At 38.7% G+C, this 21,082-nt stretch overlaps 1 protein-coding gene across 2 annotated transcripts in view; it reads right to left on the bottom strand.

The window, feature by feature from the left end:
• Positions 1-65: 65 nt before the first annotated feature.
• PI4K2B (phosphatidylinositol 4-kinase type 2 beta) overlaps positions 66-21,082 on the bottom strand; it is a 39,779-nt gene continuing 18,762 nt past the window's right edge. For both annotated transcript variants that reach the window (XM_054029663.1, XM_054029662.1), the window contains exons 3-10: positions 18,249-18,449; positions 16,319-16,450; positions 12,616-12,769; positions 10,165-10,232; positions 9,455-9,554; positions 7,456-7,589; positions 5,534-5,593; positions 66-1,803 (exon numbers count right to left, since the gene is read on the bottom strand). In XM_054029663.1, the coding sequence (XP_053885638.1) occupies positions 1,630-1,803; positions 5,534-5,593; positions 7,456-7,589; positions 9,455-9,554; positions 10,165-10,232; positions 12,616-12,769; positions 16,319-16,450; positions 18,249-18,449 (1,023 nt within the window). In that variant the 3' untranslated portion in view covers positions 66-1,629. The remainder of the gene's footprint in view (positions 1,804-5,533; positions 5,594-7,455; positions 7,590-9,454; positions 9,555-10,164; positions 10,233-12,615; positions 12,770-16,318; positions 16,451-18,248; positions 18,450-21,082) is intronic.

The raw sequence follows: 21,082 nt of genomic DNA, 5'->3' as shown, positions 1-21,082 counted from the left end.
TTTACAAAAGTTTAAGTTAAGGCCCTCTTCCTGCTTAAGAAATAAGACACTTGAGGCACAAACTGTCCATTTCAGACTGACATTTATTGTTGCAAGTAAGCATGCCCAATACCTTAAATATACTCTTTAAAATTTAAGAAATTGTTCAGATAAAAACTGAAGCCATAGAACCTTATAAAGGTGGCTGCCTCCATCTTATTTTAAACACCACAGTCCAGTAAGTTATACATTTAAGGCTTAGACATTTTAGTAAATCAAATGAATTCCTGACATGCTACAATATGTACATCTACCCAAAATTATATAAAACAGTATACAAGGATTTTGTTCTTGGGATTAATAGTATTGCTTGGAATTATAAAATACAGCAATGTCTGAAATACTTAAAAACTGTAGGTTTCCTAAAAGCAACAATATTTGTAACGAAGGTTTTTCAACCACCACAGATCCTAACCTTCAAGGACATCACTGAAGTAAAAATAATTTACCATATTATGTAAGCCACAGACGTGGAAGATGAGCCTAAACTGTGTAGCTTCAACATAAAAACAAATAAGTGGCAGACAAACATGGGGTTGCAAGGAGTCCAATGACTGTGTTGCTGTACTCTACACATTGTAATCTATTTTCTGCTTTTGCTGGTCCACAATAAATAATGGAGAGTGTTTAAATTGAAATGTTGCAAGTGGGGTGGCTCAACAACCAACACTCCAGTGTTTTCATCAATCAACAATGGCAGGGAACTACTTTGGTGTCAGTTAATATACTCCATTGAATAGCAATCAACCCATCAATTCTAAACAAAACGATGCAGTATTTTGTTGTCATGATGGAACTATAGAATGGTACCCATGGAGAAAATATATTAGACAATTTTCCATAAGTTATTTAAATATACAAGTGATCCTTAAAAGGCTAAAGACCAAATTTCACCCAGCAATACATGGACATAACTCCCACTGAGGCCAAATGAAGTTGTGTACACATATGAGGGCAAAAATTTGCCCTAATTCTGATTAAACTAAGATGTGCTTTTTTGGTCCCCAACTCAAAAACCTTTGGAGTATTTTTCAAGTTTCAAAAATTGCAACTAATGCACTTTTTTAAATGCATGACCATTTTATTTTAATATTTTCCAATTCACTAGGCTATGAAAACCCATGGAATAACTTATGACATCTGTAAGCAGTAACACTGAATAGTATTTTTACAATCAAAGAAAGAGAACATGCTATGCTTCATTTCTAAAGCGTCTATAAAAAAGATCAGTTTATAATTGTGTGCTCACATTTATATCCAACAATAAACATTTTTTCTATGTTGTATTCAAAAGTAGTCTCTCAGAATATGTAAACTGTAAGTTTTCCTTTTAGTATGAATTCAGCCTATAAAAATACAGTATAGACAAATTCCTCTCATTCCCTGACATAAGGATTCACAATTTTGACACAAAAAATTGTAAACTTTGATTACATTCAAAATACAATTCTTAAATCTTTACATTTTCAAGTTAAGTTTTGAGGTTTTGGCAGTCAGAGCCTTCGGTATACAGCAGAATTACATTATTGCAGAGCCTTTTTCTGTAAAGTAGGTTACTAAATTACAGACATTTACTTTCCTCTTATGTTACTACCAGGAGGAAAAGAAAGGCTTCCTGCTATGGAAGGTCTGTGTGAATGCATTACTCAGATGAACAATTCGGCCCTGACTTCCAGTACTACTTCGCTCCACAACCACGCGTGGCATCTGAACTAGCTGAATTGGACTCCTTCCATCTTTTAATGCCTGAGTGAGGTTTAGTATCTGCAGAAATAAAATAAAATAAAATAAGTGGTACCCAATGAAAATTTGATTGTTCAGCCTGTTTGTTTAGATGTTGCTCTTAAAAATACATCAATCCCATAGGATTCTGGTAATTCTATTTCCTCGGTTATCTTTCTCCTAAAGAATCTGCAAGTAAAACAACATAAGTTACTACTGGGCAGCTGAATGTTCCACTAATCTTTTCTCTTGAGAGCATACACACCAAACCCTGCCTTAAATACATCTTGTGAAGCAAGTTCTTTCTGAACTACCGGAATAGGTTAAGAATGCAGAAATGCTTTCAGGTCTACATAGTCTATCACATCTCCATAGAAACCCATATCTTAAAACACAGGAGGGCCATCAACATTTTCTTAGCCTAGAAGTCTGCCAGCTAAGATTTTAGCTATGAAATGATTGTCTCACATCACAAGAGAACGATTACAGGCTAAATTAAAAACCCATCTAAAATGCAGTTATCCTAGTTATTCCCTCATGTCTTTCATGAACCCTGGGAACCTTTGAAACAGAACAATTTTTTTTTCTATTTTACATTACAAGATGGAAAGTTTTAGGGCATCCAGACTATGCTAAACTTTAGTGATGCTATTATAGCCTTTACACAGAGAAGTGTCTAAGCTTTTAATTACATGGATCCCTGAACGATACATGGCTTAAGGGAAGAGAATGTCTCTTAATGCAGCTAGTAACTGCTAGGCCTACTCAGTTTGTGCTGAATCCAATGACTCTTGTGAGTCAACAGACATTTTGGTGTAATTCCTGAAATATCTTCAGAAAATTGCTTGGAATACAAAAGGGTCTAAGAATTCTTAAGAGAATATGGTATTGAACAGTAAAATCTTAGCTAGATCTCTATTATTACTTTAAAAAGGCTTTTCTAAACTAGAATTTGTCTTGATTCTAAGTTAAAGGTTTTGCAGAATTCTTTTGTTAAATAATCAATTTTCAGTGGCAAGTTACCGGCGTGTCATGAGAAGGTTACTCACTTGAATCAGTTTGGTGCTTGATGAATACTTCCCAGTGATAACTCTGTGAAGAAGGGGATGTGACTTTCATATGTCAACACACCAAACTTCTTTCATAAGTTCTTTCAGAAACCAGGCCTAACAGTTCATTTTGACAAATATGCTTTTACTGGCTTTTTTGCCAGAACAGCTACTTAGTTTACCATATTTGGACCATATTTGACTCAGAGAGCAGAAAAGCAGTATCAATGCCAGGGACGTCTGTGAAAAGGGTCAGATTAACCCTGTACAATGCCACTGTAAAACTGAACATGCATAACTTCTGCATTGTTCAGACTGAAATCATGAGCACAAGGAAATCAAATTCATAGAGTTTAAAGCCAGAAGGGACCATTAGATCATCCCATCTGACCTCCTATATATCATAGGACATTAAATTTCACCCAGCTATCCCTGTATTGAGCCTCATAACTGTTTTTTGGTTAAAGCATCTTTCAGAAAGGCATCCAAGTCTTGATTTAACGACATCAAGGGGTAGAGAATCTATCATTTCCCTTGGTAGTTTGTTCCAGTGATTAAATCACTCTCACTGTTAAGAGTGTATAACTTATTTCTAATTTGAAAATGTCTGGCTTCAGCTTCCAGTCATTGTTTCTTGTTATGCCCTTCTTTGCTAGAGTTAGGAGCCCTTTCTCTTCTCCCTGTGAAGGTACTTATACACTGTAATAAAGTCATCTCAATCTTCTTTTTGATAAAGAGTTCAATCTATTTAGTCTAAGACTCTCACCACAAGGCAGTTTTCTCCAGTTTCAATATTTTTTTTTTATAGCTTTTTGCTGTCCCTGCTCCAATTTTTCAATATTCTTTTAAAAATGCTGAACACAGAATTGAAGAGTATTCCATTATGTCTCACCAATTCCTTATATAGAGGTAAAACTCACTTCCCTACCTCCAAGGATCACATTAGCCCTTTTTGCAATAGCATTGCATGGGAGCGCATGTTCAGTTGTTTGTCCGCTATGACCCCTAAATCCTTTTCAGAGTCGCTGCTTTCCAGGATACAGCCCCCCTTTTCTGTAGATTTGGCCTGCATTCCTCATTCCTCTAACTTTGCACTTGGATATATTAAAATCATTTTGTTTGACTTGGCCCACTTTACCAAGCAATCCAGATTATTCTGTACGACTGGCCTTTTCCACCAGTCTGTGCCATCCATAAATTTGAATCAGCATTGTATTTATATTTACTTTCAGATCACTGACAAAAATGTTGACTAACATCGGGCCTAATACTGATCCCCGTAGAACCCCTCAAAAAGTACCCCCATTCCATGATGATTCCCCAATGACAACTACTTTGAGATCTGTCAGTAAGCCAGTTCTAAATCTATTCAATGTGCGCTCTAGATTTTATAGTGCCCTTTTTTAAATAAAATGTAATACAGTACTAAGTCAAATGCTTCACAAAAGTCAAAGGTAACTGTATAGATGCAACATACTTAACCCCCAAACTTGTAAATCTCCTAAAAAAGAATCAAATAAATTTTGTTGACAAGACATGCTTTCTATCAAATCAAATCTTATGTTCAAGTCATACATTAATTAGCACACAGACTAGCACTTCAACGTAAAATAGTAACTTCAATGGGAGATCTACTGGCTTACAATGTTTTGACTAGAAAGCTAATATAAAATGTAATATTCTAAAGTTATGGTGGCAGAGACTTTGGTCTCCAAGAGGGTTACTGTATATTAAAAATAAACCCCAAAGCGATCCAACCAACTAATGATTGATGCAAAATGAGCATAACCTGTGTGTTACATGCTAGAGAAGCCAGCTAAGTTTAGTACTCCAGAGGTGCACAAGACAGATGGAAAGAAATTTATCCTTTTGATATTTCATTCAGTAATTCTAGGAAGCAGGTATATCTGTGTTTACATAAACTGCTAAACTACTCAAACTGGAATAATTCACTGTGTAAACATCATACTAAAAAGTATGTATTTTGATCAGAATTCAGTCTCAATAAAACCACTACATAGAATTCTATACTTTAAGATTGAATTGCAGTTTAACTGAAATGCACTTAATTTGTAAATCCCAAGGTGCAAACATGTGGTACAACGAATGATTTGTAAGGAGTTCCTGTTGCTCTGTCACACACTTAGAATGTGCTAGGTTTCACAAAACTGTCTTTCAAGAAATAAACATACTGTTAAGGTCAGGTGACGTTTCCTCAGCAAAAATTAAGTGCTAGTTTAATTCATTTTCTCAATTGCTGATTTAGCTGTATGCCAGTTTCTCTAAATACAGTTTATTAATCAAAGTTTATCACTATATTTTGTTGAAAGTTCATAAAACCCTTTTACTAAGCTTTGATTTTGAATTATTATAGAGTTTGTTAGAGATGCTACATTAATAGCATCAGAAATGGAATTTCTTTAGCTGTAAAACACAGACAGAAAGACCAACATCAATATAAGCTTCCCTGCTGCCTCATTTCTATCCTAATGAATGGAAACAACCTCTAGGAAAGAAACATTAAGTTCAGTCTTCATGGCCATTTGGCTAGATTTTTCAGAGATATTAATCACCCATAACTCCCTTTCAATTTAACAGCAGTTAGTTTCAGGTAGATCTGAAAAATCAGGAAACTATTAAGAAATACAGCAACAATATTAAATATCTTACTAAGTGGTAAAATTTTTAAAATGGGTCATAAGGAATTTAAAAATCAGCCATACCTGTCCCCTCATCACTGACATTTGATTTTCAAAAGTAGCCTTGTCAAATCCTTTATCGGTCTTTATTCAAAATAAAAACACAGCAGTTATTTTCAAAACATTTTACCATTCTTAAAACCAGATGTATTTGGATACACAATCTTATTCTAACAATTGAACTGATCTTTTGTAAAATTTTAAAGTTTATGATTGTGACAAACCATAACTAAGAAGGAAATTCCAAGTACAAAAGCAATTATAAAATTAAGTGTAGTAGCTGTGAAAGATGACAGATTGGACTTGGACACTGTCAACATCAAAGTGAATTAGAAGTAGTTTCAGACACTACAGCTGTCCCCGGTTCTCTCTTTTTGTGGTTTTGAAACTGCATTTTAAAATGTCTCTCACCTACTACTGTGTGAAAGGACCACACAAGGTGAGCTATATAAGGGAAACAGGGAAGTAGACTATAAAACAGAGCGCTATAAACTGCGCAAGGTAACTGAAAATAGATTCTTTATTGTCTTTCAGTTTTAATTAATTAGGTATTACCTATAACAGTAAAAAGTTTCAGATATAAGTGGAGTATTTCTGTTGACAGTACCCTTTAAGACATAACAGGAACAGAATGAGCAGGAACAGTGCAAGCTTAAAACCACCTTTCCATAAATGTTACTCAACCCCAATGTGCAGAAACTACCTATATGGGAAAAAGGACATGTCTGTCTCCAGATCCATTAAAACCTTTGCATTTCTGCTGTGACTAACAGTGGGTGTTAGGCCTAGTCTTCACTTACCGGCTGGTCCGGCGGCACGCCATCGATGTTCTGGGATCGATTTATCGCGTCTGGTTAAGACGCGATAAATCGATCCCGGATCGATCCCGGAAGTGCTCACAGTCGGCGCCGGTACTCCAGCTCGCCGAGAGGAGTACGTGGCGTCGACGGGGGGAGACTTCCGGCCGCGTCTGGACCGTGGTAAGTTCGGACTAAGGTACTTCGAATTCAGCTACGTTATTAACGTAGCTGAATTTGCGTACCTTAGTCCGATTTGGGGACTTAGTGGGGACCAGGCCTTAGTTAGTGCCAATTTTGATTGTGGTGTTTTAATCATTTTAAGTCAGACAAACACAAAATTACATTAATGAACGTGTTTCAGGACCCAACTTTTCCAGTCAGAATTGCATGCTCAATGCCCACCACCACCACCACCACTATGGTCATTTGGAGTATTCAGCATGATAAATGTTCATATTTTACAAGATTAGAATTTATATAAGTCCCCTTTACTAAGATTATAGCTGTGTTCAATGCTTTAATAAGCAGAGTAAAAGGGTGTGTGTGTGTGTACTCAGGACAATATATGGTTTGAATATCTTAAAATAAAACTGACAAAACCTCTCTCTGGAAGCCCATTCATTAATGGAATGACACAGGTTTCAATATCGCTTTGAAGGCACATGTAAAATGAAATATTTTAAATATGCACCAGCTGGACTAATACCTGATATTACAGTGAAGCTTTTCCCCCAAGTTATTACTCTTTATTTGAAGTACATGTTGCCAGGCATCTTAAGTGACAAATTATTTAAATACACGTTTTCATTATTAGTTTAGTGATTTTTAATTGATTATATAAAATTTAAGTGTAAGAAAGGAGGCTATTACCCATCAATAAAGTTGATTACCAACAATTTCAAATCTTTCATGCACAATACAAGGACATACATTTACAGAGGGGGATGTATGACTACTATATGTCAGCCTATGTACCCCTTTTGCGATCCTAGCATTAGATGTAAAGCATAAGTAGTATCACATATTGAGAAATAATTAAGTAAAGCAATTCAAGTTTCTAAGCTAACTTTTAACAATTAAGTTTTCCTTCCACATATACTACTCAATTAACTATCCCCTCTCAATTAAAAATGAATTCTGATTCACCTTGAACAGTTCATAAAGATCTTCACAAAGATCCTGTACAAAGTTCATGTCAGAAATACGAGGGAGAATCAAATCTCTGGTCTCTTGGGAAAAAGGAACTTTTGCTTGAGAAAGCCAAGCCCAATGAAATGGATCTAATGGGAAAAACAGTTCAATATCTTGATTAATTAACAGGTAGACGTTAGAATCAAATGATCTGATACGGGCAGAAACCTTAAGAAATAACTTGCTATTAGGTATCAAAATACTAAACCATCTGTCAGTCAACAGTTACCAAAGGTTATTTACATATATCATATTCCCAAATTTGTTTGCCACTATTACATTCACTGTGTTTGCTTGTAATTACAAGTTAAATTTGATTGCTGTAAAGGCTTTAGTTTTTCAGAGACTACAGAAGAAATTTTAAAAAGGTAATTAGGGTAACAACAAATATTTACTGGAATTAAAAAGGTTACTTGTTCCAAAATAAAAGTCTCTTTCCCTATCTCCCCATCAGTTATGTAGTTTGTCTTGGAGTGAAATACTGTCTATGATCAAATAAAACTACTTCCAGATGATCTGATTTAAAAAATATAATCTAACTATAATTTTTAAGTAAAGGTCAATCTTAACTTGCTAAGATATTTTCTTAAAATAGCTTGAAAAATAAAAATTAACAACTCTTGCAAGGGTTTTTTCTCAATGCTATCATCTGTGAAAGAACATAAGATGAAGTTTATGTACGTTATATAATGCTTTTTAGAGAAAAGCAACTCTGCACCCCAGAGTTAAGGCTTTTGAACTACACGGAGATGCATATTTTATTTTTACAAGTAGTATTGCACCAATCTTGTCCAATTTAAAGAAGCTTAGATGCTGAGATTAAAGAGCATTACTATTTTTCTGTTCAGTATAAATTTTATTAATTTTAGTACACCTCTACCTCGATATAATGCTGTCCTCAGGAGCCAAAAAATCTTACCATGTTATAGGTGAAACCGCGTTATATTGAACTTGCTTTGATCCACTGGAGTGCGCAGTCGCCCCTCTCCCCCCCGGAGCACTGCTTTACCGCGTTATATCCGAATTCGTGTTATATCGAGTTAGCGGTGTATCACCAATACAGTGGATTCCGCTTATTAGCAACCTCTCAGTTCTCAGCAAAAAATTACATTATCTGGAAGTTGCCCATAAGCAGAAGGCAGGTTTACAGGGCTGCAGCTAGGGAAGGAAGCGCTGGGACGTACCTTCCCTGGCTGCAGACCCACAAACCAGCCTGCGGCCAGTACCTGGCACATTTCAGTGCTTCCTTCCCTGGCTGCAGCCTCACAAGTTTGCCTGCCTTTCTTCCAAAAAGTGTTAATAAGCAGCATGCCTGAGGCCAATAGCCAAATCCCATTAGGGATCAACTCTCAGCAAAATGTCGCTCTTAACCAAAAGTTAAGATTGGTATTGGTATTAACCGGCATCCACTGTACTTAAGTTTGCTGTCCCAGGTAAAGATTATCTTAACCTCTGTGCAACAGAATAAGGCTGAAGTTATATGTCACTTTGTATTTGTCTACTAATTTCAATAAGCATTACAAAAGGATGAAGAATAGCTTGTTTTGTAATAGGAAGAAATAGGACCATTCCCGTTTATAGAAATAATATGGGAATTTTAACACTCAAGAGAAATTTTATGATAGCAAGCAGAAAGTGCACATGAAAGATGCATCCCAAATCCCTTCCAACCCCACATAACTAAGTAGGTATTCATATCGATGCATCCTATTAGTAACATCCATTACTGGTGGGGTGAAAAAACAAGCTAGCGAGTGACTACGAAGCATAAACACGATCCAGAAAACAATAAAAAGCCACTCAGTATTTGCTTATTTTCTCGAGGAAAAAAAAAATACACCATTGTTCAATAAAAACAAAAGTTACTATGGTGAAAAATATAGTAAGTATTCTCAAATAGCAGTCTGAAGACAGTTATTCCCTCAAATTGAAGATTAAAGAACTCAATACTCACATGCTCTCCATTCGTCAGGATGTTTAAAGGGAAAAGCTAAACCATTATCTATTGCAGCAATTTTAATAACAGGTTCTTTACTAGTAGTCCATTGGATATCCTAGGGTAAGAACATTTCCAAGTTACTAGTAATTGAAATATCCATAAGGTATACACAGAATTAAGTATACAGTAAACGGCATTATTATTTTTTTTAATATAGCTGGTTTAGCAACACCACAAGTGCTTTAGACTGAACAAAAAAATAAATAAAAATAAAGGCATTAAGTGGGAGTACTCGAAATGAGGCCAAGTCCAGTGCATAAGGTTTGGATCCACTTATTCATCTCTGTAAACAGTATAAATGACCAAAAGCAACTACATCAAGACAGCCCAAAGGATCTAATATAAATCAACAAAACCAAGACTAAATATTAGATGAATAGAGCATATCAATAAAGTAGCTAAGATACTGTGTTTGTATGTTAGCAGACAGCTTTATTGTTAAAGCACATGTGCTACAAAATGTTGCTTCCACTTCCATATGAAGTCCATTAGTTGTTATATCCAGGTCACTCTGTATTTTAATTTGACCAGAAATCCACATATTTCACCAGAAGGAGTACACTATCACATTCCGAGTTAAGGCACATTGTGTGTCAGCATTCCAGCTACACTGCTCAAATTTTATGAGTCAACTGACTAGTTTTGGAAAAAAAAATTCTTCTTACCTTATCTGAAAGATCAATATCATCATCTTGCTTTTCATATCTGACTAACCAATTATCATTGCCCCTGTCTTCAAAAAGGGAAAAAAAAGTTGTTGTGGGGACTTGCAAGTCTTTTACAATTAGCTGATCTTAAAATAACGTTGTAAAACAATTTGTTTCTATTGTGAACTGAAGATATTTATTAGAAGAACAAGGGAAAATATTCACAAAAATATTTTTTTTCCATCAAAACACACTTGTTTTAGAGTTTGTGGGGGAAAAAACAAGTATTAGATTAACTGGAAAGATGTAAATATTCATGTTATTAATTCAAATTTTGTGTTGAGTCATGCACTAGTAGTTCAGCTTCCCTTTCTGGCTGAGCAAACCATGTAATATCAGGAAGGTCAGCAGAACTCATTATAACCCGTTTTCTCAAAATAAGTTGTCTGTATTGTGTATGTTCTCTCCAATCAAATCGGGGGGGGGGGGGGAGGAGGGGAGAAGTATCAGTAGCAGCAGTAGGAATTTGGTTCTGGGCTGCTGGTGGGGAAAGGGCAAGGCAAATTGGGGTGGGGGTACAGGAGCTAGTGGGGTGACAACATTGAGCCCGGGGATGAATTGGAGTGGGGGTGCAGGGCCACATGGGGACGAGGGAGTAGGGATGGTTGAGTGGGGGTTCAGCGACACACAGGGACAAGGGCAGAGGTGCATGACTGAATGGGAGAGGCTAGGGGTCAACTCTGGTCTGCATGGAGGAGGCTCCTCAAATCCCTAACAATCCCTTCCACTCCTCTTCCCCCCCCCCCCCCCACCCCCGGCCACTAGAAAAACCCAAACCATAACCCTCTAGGTTCACTCCCAGACTCCTTCCCAGCAATTACTTCCCTCTCCCCTCAGCTCTTCCATTGTCCCTGACTCCCCCAAGCCTTTGCACTGCTTGTGAGGAGTGCAGGAAATACGTTTCTTTATAGTAGTTTAAATGAATTACTCAAAGTTCTGTATTAATATGCCTAATAGGGAATCTATTTGTCAAAAAACATTTCCTGAGTCTTTTTTGTTGTCTGTTTTGTTACAGACATACTTGCTGATAGGTATTTTAAAATAAATTACCAAAATAATTGAAACTAGCATGATTATATTGTGTTATTTTGACAAATAAAATATGCATAATTTTACAATATCATGCATAGAATTTTTAATTTGTTGGTGTACAATTTCCCCAGGAGTAAAGGTCTATCCAAAGATGCTGAGAGGAGGGGAACAGAAGACAATCTTCATTCCTAAGAGGCCATTCTCTACCAGGAAAACACAATGGCATGTTGTAAATTCTTTCACAGAGTCTGCTGAGTAAAAGGGGATTGTGTGGGGACAGAGGGCTGGTGTATTTAGATCCTTCATAGGTTTAGATAAGCATCCAAACTTTGAACATTTTGCTGTTCCACTATTGCTATTTTTGTGCATAATTTGATTGTGTGGATGCTGCTTTACATGTTTGGTTTTTAACTTTTTCTCCTTAAAGTAATATGGCACAGATCATGAAAATCCGTAAAAGTTTGGGGACACTGGGATCAAGCTTGGAAACTGGCTGCTAGACCATAACAGTGACCAGAAAGCACAATGATATCCTTATATTCATACTTTCGTCTTTCAGGGAGTTTAAAGTCATATGCATCCTCAACAGGCTTTCCTGCTGCATCCCTAATAGGAGGAGGAAGGGAAGAGGAAATGGCAGTGATAGGACTTGTAGAAGAGCAAAAGAAGGAACCCACTACTGGCACAGCAGTGGAGGAAATGTCCATACCAACCACCTTCACATTCATGAGGAAATTGGCCACCTACATAGCCTGCAACAGAACATCAGTCTGTAACTACAAAGAAGAAAGTTTGCCCAGCATGAGATGTTGAGGGCCAAAGTTCACAGTTCTCCTCCAGGGCTTGCTCATGCTGAATAGGACCAGTTCTAAAGTGATATGCAACTGGGCTGCCATCTTCTACTCAGCAGAAAGATCTGGCAGCAGATGTTGCTCCTCCTCCTAGTTAAGTGGTCTTGAAACCCCAGTGTGTCCCACACAGCTTGGTTAGCATATGGGAAGTGGAAGTTAAGGGCAAAGGTCCTGGGAGACTTCCCTCTGCTAGTAATGGAGGAGAAACCGGACAGCAAATATCCACAATTCACATCAAAAGGCTAATCCCTGGCTGGGGTTCTGTGCTTGACTTGCTACATATTGCTCCAGCCCTTTGTGTGCCTTCCAAAAGCTAAAAATTGCTTAAATGGCTGATATGATAAATTGATAAATTTCTAAGACAAAACTTTTGTAGCTACAATGGATTTCACAAGTTCATTTGCCAAGGAGTTTCAGATTTGTGAAAAGCATGTGAAATGTATTAGAAGAATTTTACTTTCACTCAGCACAATTTCTGACTCAAATGAGCAAGCAGATATAATCTGGGGGACAGTATATTAGATACCTGTGTTTCTGATGACATAATCTAAAACAACCAATCTCTCAAACTGTGACTGAAATTGTTTCCTAGTATTCTCAGGTAAAGGATCAGTTTCAAATTTCCTGAGCCAGTACTCAGCTTCCTTATATCCTTCAACGAACAGCTGGAAGGAGCCAACCTGCAATTTTAAGAACCTGCATTTAGAAAATGTAATCAAACAGATGAAGGTTAAAAGTTAACTGAAAGAACTGACGGTGTCCTTTCGAGTTCTGAACACGAAGTGTTTGGCAGTACTACTCTGAGTAAGCTATATGAAGTATTACGTCAACAAAATAGTCCCTTGTCCCAATTTCTAGATAACCACATTTTATAGGTTCAAATACAACTGACCTATTTCCACTTTCAGATTTCTTTATGATTATCCTTAGTTTGCATATAAGCAGTATGTCAGAAAAGAATATTTTAATCCTCAAAACCAAAACAAAGCATATTGATACAGGATATAAATTTACTGAAAGAAAAGCAGAAGCTAAAAAGTTTTACCATTGTCATAATTTGAGAGCAGTTCAATCCAGTCAAACTGGAACTACTTCAGGAACCATATAAGAGATGGCAAAAGGAAAATAGAAATGTTTCACAGCAGTAGTGATGTAACTGTGGAAGCAACAGAGGTAGACTAAAGTGACTGTATGCGTATATCCTGATTCTAGACCAGTCCTCATTTTTCATATGAATCTTGGCATCTCTGAACTTCTTTTGGGATCCTTGAAATGTCCCGGCTCTTCTATTTTACCAGTCAAAATATCTGTTTTCTACATCTGTTCAATAATTTGCTCTATATTTACCAGGCACAAAACAGTCCAACAGACTAAGTATTTGCAGTCATGAACAGCGTTTGGAGCAACAAGAAAGTCAAATAGCTGTAGACACTACACACTACTAAAACTGCTGTTCTGCTCAAAGTGAACATCAGTGATGCTTGGTTCAGTATTTCATGATAAACTCATCCAGAACATTAAGTTATTGGAGAAAATCCTCCATCCTCACAAATATGCACCTTTCATGTCTGAGTCAGAGAACTAGCAGCAACAATACTAACACAATTTTTTAAAATAAGAGTACTTTTGTATGACTTTCATGACCCCAAAAATCATTTCCACAATAGTACAGTATCTGAGGAAGAAGAAAACTGTGTGAAAGAAAACTGCATGTGAGAGAGGGCACACAGCAAAGAAAGAACACTCAGGAGGAAAGAGAGGCTGTGCTTGTGTTCAGAACGAAAGGCTGAATGTTGCTATGCATCTATGTGAGTGGACAGAGACTTTCTGGGAAATGCATGCGTAACAAGTGTCATTTGGAGTGTTGCTGTGAATAGCCTGCATGTGTGAGCAGATAATGGGGGGAGCCCGCATGTGTGAATTTGCTTGATTAGCAAGAGAACACTGTTGAGAGATTTTGGGGATGCAAGAAGAGCATGTGTATGATTTTATGGGTGAGGAAGTAGTATGTGAGACTTAGATTGGGGAGACAGGAGATTCTATAAAATAAAATGAAGGTGGGCATTATGTAGAAATGGGGAAACCAAGAGAGGAAAGGAATGATTGAAAACATTGGGCAGCTGGACGAGAAAACACCACAAGAAAGATGGAGGGAAAGAGACAACAATTATTACACAATATAGAAAAGATACTGAAGGGAAAATAGACTGCAAAGGCAGGAAAAAATACCTAGAAGAAGAAAAGAAAGATGTAAAGAACAAATACAGTGGGGAGACAGTAAATTTTAGAATGCTCTTGGTAGAAAGTGTAAATGCAAAATGATGCAGTAAAGTCACCAGATTTTAAAATATGTTTAAATAGAGGGATACGCTTTGTGGACAGAAATTTGTTTAAAGCTAGCCAAGGCTGGCAGTCTTTTTGTTGAATAGGGGCATGTTTACACAGCAATGTAAGTCTAGGGTTAGTGGGACTCAAGTCAGCTGTTTAGTGTCAGGGAACCCTGGGCTTGAGCATCTACACTGTATTTTAACCCTAGGCTAAGAATTTTCTGACCTGTGCTTGAACTCAGGGCTCTGGCATCCACACTGCAGTGCACCCAAGTAAAAGTAAATATATCCCAAAGTGCCTTGCGCTCCTGCTCTCCCATGTTGGGACTCTAGCCCTAGGAACGTGGTGCACTGTGGGAAACTCTACTGCCACCCTGTTTTCTAACTGTGACGGTGCTATTGATGGGACTCCCATAAGGAGTACATAATCTGCATAATTCGCTCCTTTGGTGGCAGTCTCAGTATAATGACTGCAGTTTGAGAAGGCTTTATACTTAACTGCTGCCTAATCTGAACTGGGCTCTCCACTTCTAAGCTGAGTCACATTGCCAGGAAAATGCCCATGTGCACCAGTTTAGAGGATAATTAGGACATTGTTAGGACTCTCAAATGATTAAAATAAAACTTCGCAATAGTTAATTTTTACAATAGGATGTTCAATGAAGGTGTTTTCATTTGGTTGTTTTTTATATTTATTTTTGTCTGTTTGGAAGTTTGACATAAAATGTAGATGTCAGAGGAAAAACACAAACACATCCACCCACACCAACCTAGCTGCTGCCAGCTGTGAAGCAGTAAAGTGCATATCCATGGCAGGGGGTACACAATGTGCTTCATCAACCCCTGGGGATCCCTTATCCCTGCCCCCGCTGCACCCCAGGAGGCAGGGATAATGGATCCCCAGGATGCTGCAGGCAAGTTTTGAGGCTGGCTCCCACTCACTGCCCTCACAGTGGATGCTGCCTCTGCATATGCAGCCCCAGGTGTCCAGGAGCAAGGCCCAGAGAATGGAGCAGGGACTAAGCAGCTGCCCTGAAGGGAATGGGAGTGGCAGAGTTCCTGACTCAGCACTTCCAGGGGAGGGATGATCCCCAAACATCCTGGCAGCCAGGAACTGCCTCCCACTGTCAGCTTTGCTCCCTGTTCTGGGCAAGTTCTGTGCAACAGCAAAGAGCAACTAGAGCCACCGCCGTGGGAGGCTGCAGGGAAGTTATGAGTCTGGCACCCACTTGCCCCTGTGAGTGCACGCGTTGCACGTGCAGCACCAGGGAGGGCACTGAGGGGCCAGAGAGCAGAATGTGAACCGCAGGGAGCAGGAGCATCGGGCACCCAGATCAGCACAGCCTGGGAAGGGATGACCCCCCAATATCCTGGCGACCAGGAACTGCCTCCCACCTGCCAGTTTGCTCCCTGCTCCAGGCAAGCTCCATGCAGCAGTGGAGATGGAACAGGAAGGGGGGAGCGCATTTGGCCAGGTGGTAAGGTCGCTTCTGGCTACTGCGCTGGCTGCCTACAGCGCTGCTTCTCTGCAGCCAGGAACTCGGATACATCTGGAGGACTTCCGGGACCCGAGTCAAGCCGGGGCCACATGCACCCAGCAAAACAATATGGCTCAGACCCTACATCCCAGTTTAACATGGGCTCGGACCCTCCAGCCCTACAGGATCCTGGGACCTTGGGTCCAAGCCCTAGGTTAGCGCAATTAACGTGTGGACGCAAGGGGGGGTTGGCTTGAGCCTGGGCTCACGCTGCTGTGTAGACATACCCTAAACTAATACCAGCTTTCTTCTCCTGTGACTGAAGCTACCTATAAATGTCCTCTTTTTGATTCAGTAAAATATATCCTGTATAGACAAGGCATTAACAAAATACTACAATGCAAAGCTTCTCAGAAGAACTTACCTTAGGAGGTAGTCCAATTCGATGAAATTTTTTACCAACTTTTGGCACTTTTTCTAAAGCATATTTTTTTCCTCTTGATTTTGCACGATCTATTGCACTGTAGTTAAAGGTCTCACTGACAAGCCAGACAACCTTAAAAATATCCAAGTTAAAACATGGCTCAAAATTGCTTATCACTTCAATTACAGATTTACAATAAGATTTCTAACAATCATAAATATGCCAAGTAAATAGCAATATTTAAAAACAAACAAATTCAATGAAAAAAAAGCTGCACACATGCAACATTACAGATGGCAGAAAATTTAAATGTACATAAAGGTCTGGAAATTCTAGACTAGTGTCCTTAGAACTGGCCCCCTATTTTAAACTACAATGCTTTGTATTACCACTATACTGAAAGAACTACATTAAAAGAATATTAAGATTGCAAAGTCAAGCACTCAGAAGTTAGAAAATAATGAATTAAAGTTGCCCAACCTTCTGCAACCTTAATATATATGCAAAAGGGGGCCAAATTATGTTGGTCTAAGATCATGTACTATTTTTCTGCACAGGACCTCTGCTTCATTCAATGAATATATAACTATTGAATATTTTTTAATCCTCTCATTCAGTCTCTCTCCCCCAGGTCTTATTTATGCTCATCATCCAAACTCTGTACTGAATACAAAATTATTAGTTTCCTCGTGGGCATTTCTATGGTGCTCTCACAAGTGTCTGAGTGTTTCACAAACATTAATGACTTATCTGTATAATATTGCCATGAAAGTAGGTGGTATTATCCCCATTTTATGGCTGGGGAATGTAGACCTGGAGAGAGTAATGCCAAAATTATCCAAAGTGTCTAGACACCTAGGCGCTGAATTTTCAGAGGACTTGGTATTTTTATAGAACTTTATACATTCCAAGCACAGCTTCAACTGACTTCAGTTGCAGTTCTGACCATTCAGCACTTCTTGTAATTTGGCCCCAAGTGTCTCACATTGAGCACTAAGCAAATGCACACACAATTAGTGACCAAATAGGCATTCAATTTCCTTAACCAGGACAACATCCTTTCTTTTCTTGCAGTCCCCTGCCTCATTCACTATTCACCACACTTCCACCTTCTGCAATACACAAGACAAGAGGTTCTACAGACAACATCCTCCCTTTGCTACACAGTTTTGATATATTCATACAGCACTATCCATCCTAGGCAGTGAACTAGGGAGTTGTTTTGAAGAAAAAATAGTATGATCACATATTTAAAGACGGTCTCATACTACATATGCAAAAAGGGATGAATTAAAGCTGCAGAACAATCTCAATTCTGGCATTTCCTAACTTCTGAGTGCTTGAATTTGCAACTTTGAAATAACTTCAAAGCAGCATTTTTAATGCTATTTCCTAGGGTTTTTTTTTTTTAAACTAAAAAAATGCCATCATACAAAAGCATTATGATCCCCCACATTGGTAATCAGCAGGATTTGGAGCTTTATATCCACAGTGCAGACCTCATCACCTGAGGCTAGGGGACAGTTGATAGCAATAGTAGGCATTATTTCCTATGTGGACCAACCATTGGAGAGGGATGAGACATGCATTTTGCTGGTGGATTTGACAGCTATTTGCTGAAGGCAGAGTAACGTGGGTTCCCTTCCTCAGGACTCCTAGGTTCCATTACAGGTTCTGGAGAGGAGCATGCTATAGTGATTAGACACAATTTTGCCACTGGACCCCAGTCTGCCCCCCCCCCCCAACTCCGATTCTATTCAACCCTCTCTCACTGGCTCATGCAATGCACATAAAGTTGTTTTTCTCCAATATTAGTTTCTCTCTCTCAAGTTGGGGATAAAAATACTCAGTTTGATTCTACATTGCAATATCGTATCCTCGTTTATTCTGCATACTTAAGTTGTAGTGTACTAAATAAGAACTCTTTTACCTTAGTTTTAGGTACCACTCTTAATCCTAGTTTGGTGTCCACAAGACAGGCACCAGTTTCAGAAAGGTATCCCTGATTAGGAACAAGGCAGCCTCTGCCAAAGCAGCAAGGACAACAGATCTTGTGAAAGTATTTGGTCCATTTTGGATTCAGATGACCATAAGGCTCTTCAGATTTTGGTTTGAACACTCCAATAGTTTTCTAAGAAAAAAATGCAAAGTTAAGTAACATGTACTCACATAATAATTTGAAGTGTAAGAATTAGTCACAACAGTTTTATTGAAAAATTCACAACTTGCATTTTAAGATTTATAGACTTGGGAAATAGTTTGCCATCATTGACGATATTCTGCTTTGTACTTGTTAATTTTGGTCTAAACAAGGAGTTGAATAGTAACACTAAAATGGTAATGTCAATTCACAAGTTTATAATTAAAATGAAATGCTTGTCTAAAATGTACCACTCAAAATAAAACTTTTGTTCACATATATCTTAAGATAGATATCTTTAGAGCTTGGGTTTTATTTATATTAAAAGGATATGGTCAATATTAAATTTTAAAAGTAAATCAGATTTTCTAATTTAAGATGTTTTCTCTCCCATAATACTTGTGAAAGACGCACAGAAACACAACTATACTGAAGAAAGTGACACACACAAAAACTAAAAAACTATAAAACATTTTTTTTTCCTCTAATCAAATTTTAGGTGTTTTTAGTGACAGTATATAAAAAAGTAATATGTTTTTTAGTTTGTTTGCATCTATTTAAGAGGCTGTGTTGTCTTGTACAGCTGCTTCAGACTCAGTTTCTCATAGCGGACAATGTCTCAAGCCATCAAGTCATTTACCTTAAAGGGACACAATGAGCTTGAAATTGTCCTTATTGTTAAAAGTAATCTTAGGGTTTACTTTTAAGTTTCCTGTTAGAAATGTTCATCTGACTGATTATGTCTCCAAGCTCAGTTTCAGGTAAATAAGTATGCTGACTACAATAAGGTTCAAGTATGGACCATGTCTTCATTCTCTCTATACCAGTGGCCCCCAAACTTTTCAGGGTCACACCTCCCTTTACCCCTGTCCATGCCTCCTCCCTCCCCCCCCCCCCCCAGAGCTAGGGCAGAGAGCAGGGCTGCGGCTCCCGGGGATGGGGGGTGGGGTGGAAAAGGGGGATGCAGACAGAGGTAAGGGGACCAAGGCTGGGGGCTAATGGGGACAGGTTTGGGGCTGGGAGTAGAGGCGGGGCCGCAGCCAGGGACCAAGGCCAACAGCCGGGGCCTCAGCCAGAGCAGAGGTGGGAGCAGAGTGGGGCTGGGTGGCGCTCCCTCCCCGCCCCCCATAAGGGATGGCCTGGGCCCTGCTGCACCCTCCCAAATGTTCCTCTGTGCGCCCCGAGGGGGGCACAACCCACAGTTCAGGTGCCTCTGCTCTATACAGAGCCACATACATACAACACTAAATAAACATTAGATTATGATAAATATTAACTGATATCATTTCTGAGAGGATTTCCCCCAGTATTTTTGAATTAACAGCCATCTATAATTGAGCCTCCTGGTAATTCAGACATTATCCATTCCTATACCCCTTTAGTGAAGATCATCAATAAGCTTCCTCTGGGCTGGAAGCTAACTTCTTTCCCTAGTGACTGCTCGTTCAACTAGATTGGATAAAGAGGACCCCAACAAAGTAACTAGAATTACTAAGTAGTTATGAATCAGCTTCAATTAGATGAGATTTAACTAACTTCATACAGAAATCAAATATATTAATTCTAAGTTTTGAATTAAAACAGATTCGCTCTTGAATGGCAACAAACCAAATTATGCTTGATGTAAATATACTTGGGATTTTAACAATGTTCCTTACTTTCAATGCAAAATTACTTACTAGTAGCCAGAACAATATATTTGGTAATGGAGAGGCTGGGGAAAATCAGTGAAGAAGTGAGGGAAGGTTTAGAGGCTGTAAAATGAAGAGGTAGGACACGATGATGAGTTCAGAGAACTGGGATATCTAGTATATGAAGAGAAAATGCAAGTTTCCATGTAGCTTCCAGAACTCGAGACTATTCTTTTGAACTATTTTCCAAGGAGACCTTTTTAGGTAAGAGTTAAGCTCATTTACCTACTCCACTTGACTCAGCCATTTGTGAGTTTGTTTTTCACATGCAAGCCTTTAAAGCCATCTCATTCGTATGTATATGTGCTAATGAAACAGCCCATATTACTATGGACAATATAACACTAATTCCCCACAGTATAGCTTTTTTTTTTTAAACCAAACAGTTGAGTTTTGTTTTCTTTTTTAACAGCTGCACGTAGCCTTGCCCAAAAATCACTAATACAAAAATTCCCTTTGGAAGGATATTTATCTATACAAAAAAAAAAAAATAGATCTGACAGTCAAAAAAATATGGTGGTTTCCATTTTATTGACATTTTTAATCCTTTAACTCAGTAGTCCCCAAACTTTTTAAGGCACGTCATCTTACCTCTAACGTAACTCCCCCCCCCCTCCCCAAAATCACAGTTGGGAGCCAGGACCTGAAGCGGGGTCGCAGTTGGGGCCAGAGCTGTGGCTGGAGCCAGGCCACAGCTGGAAGCCAGAGATGCGCCTGGGGGCAGAGCCGGCCCACAGCCAGGAGCCACAGCTGGGGCAGGGTTGCAGGCGGGAGTGGGGATGGGGGAAGAGCAGGGCTGGGTGGCGCTCTCTCCCTGCCACCCATTGGGGCTGGCCCAGGTCCTGCCGCACTCCCGAACATTCCTCCATGCCCTCCAGAATGTGGGGGGTGCGCCCCAGTTTGGGGATCGCTGCTTTAACTCATCATGTATTG

Source organism: Malaclemys terrapin, chromosome 5 (assembly GCF_027887155.1).
Source record: "Malaclemys terrapin pileata isolate rMalTer1 chromosome 5, rMalTer1.hap1, whole genome shotgun sequence".
NCBI lineage: Eukaryota > Metazoa > Chordata > Testudines > Emydidae > Malaclemys > Malaclemys terrapin.
The sequence above is the reverse complement of the archived record's forward strand: the minus strand, read 5'-3'. Positions and strand labels throughout refer to the sequence as shown.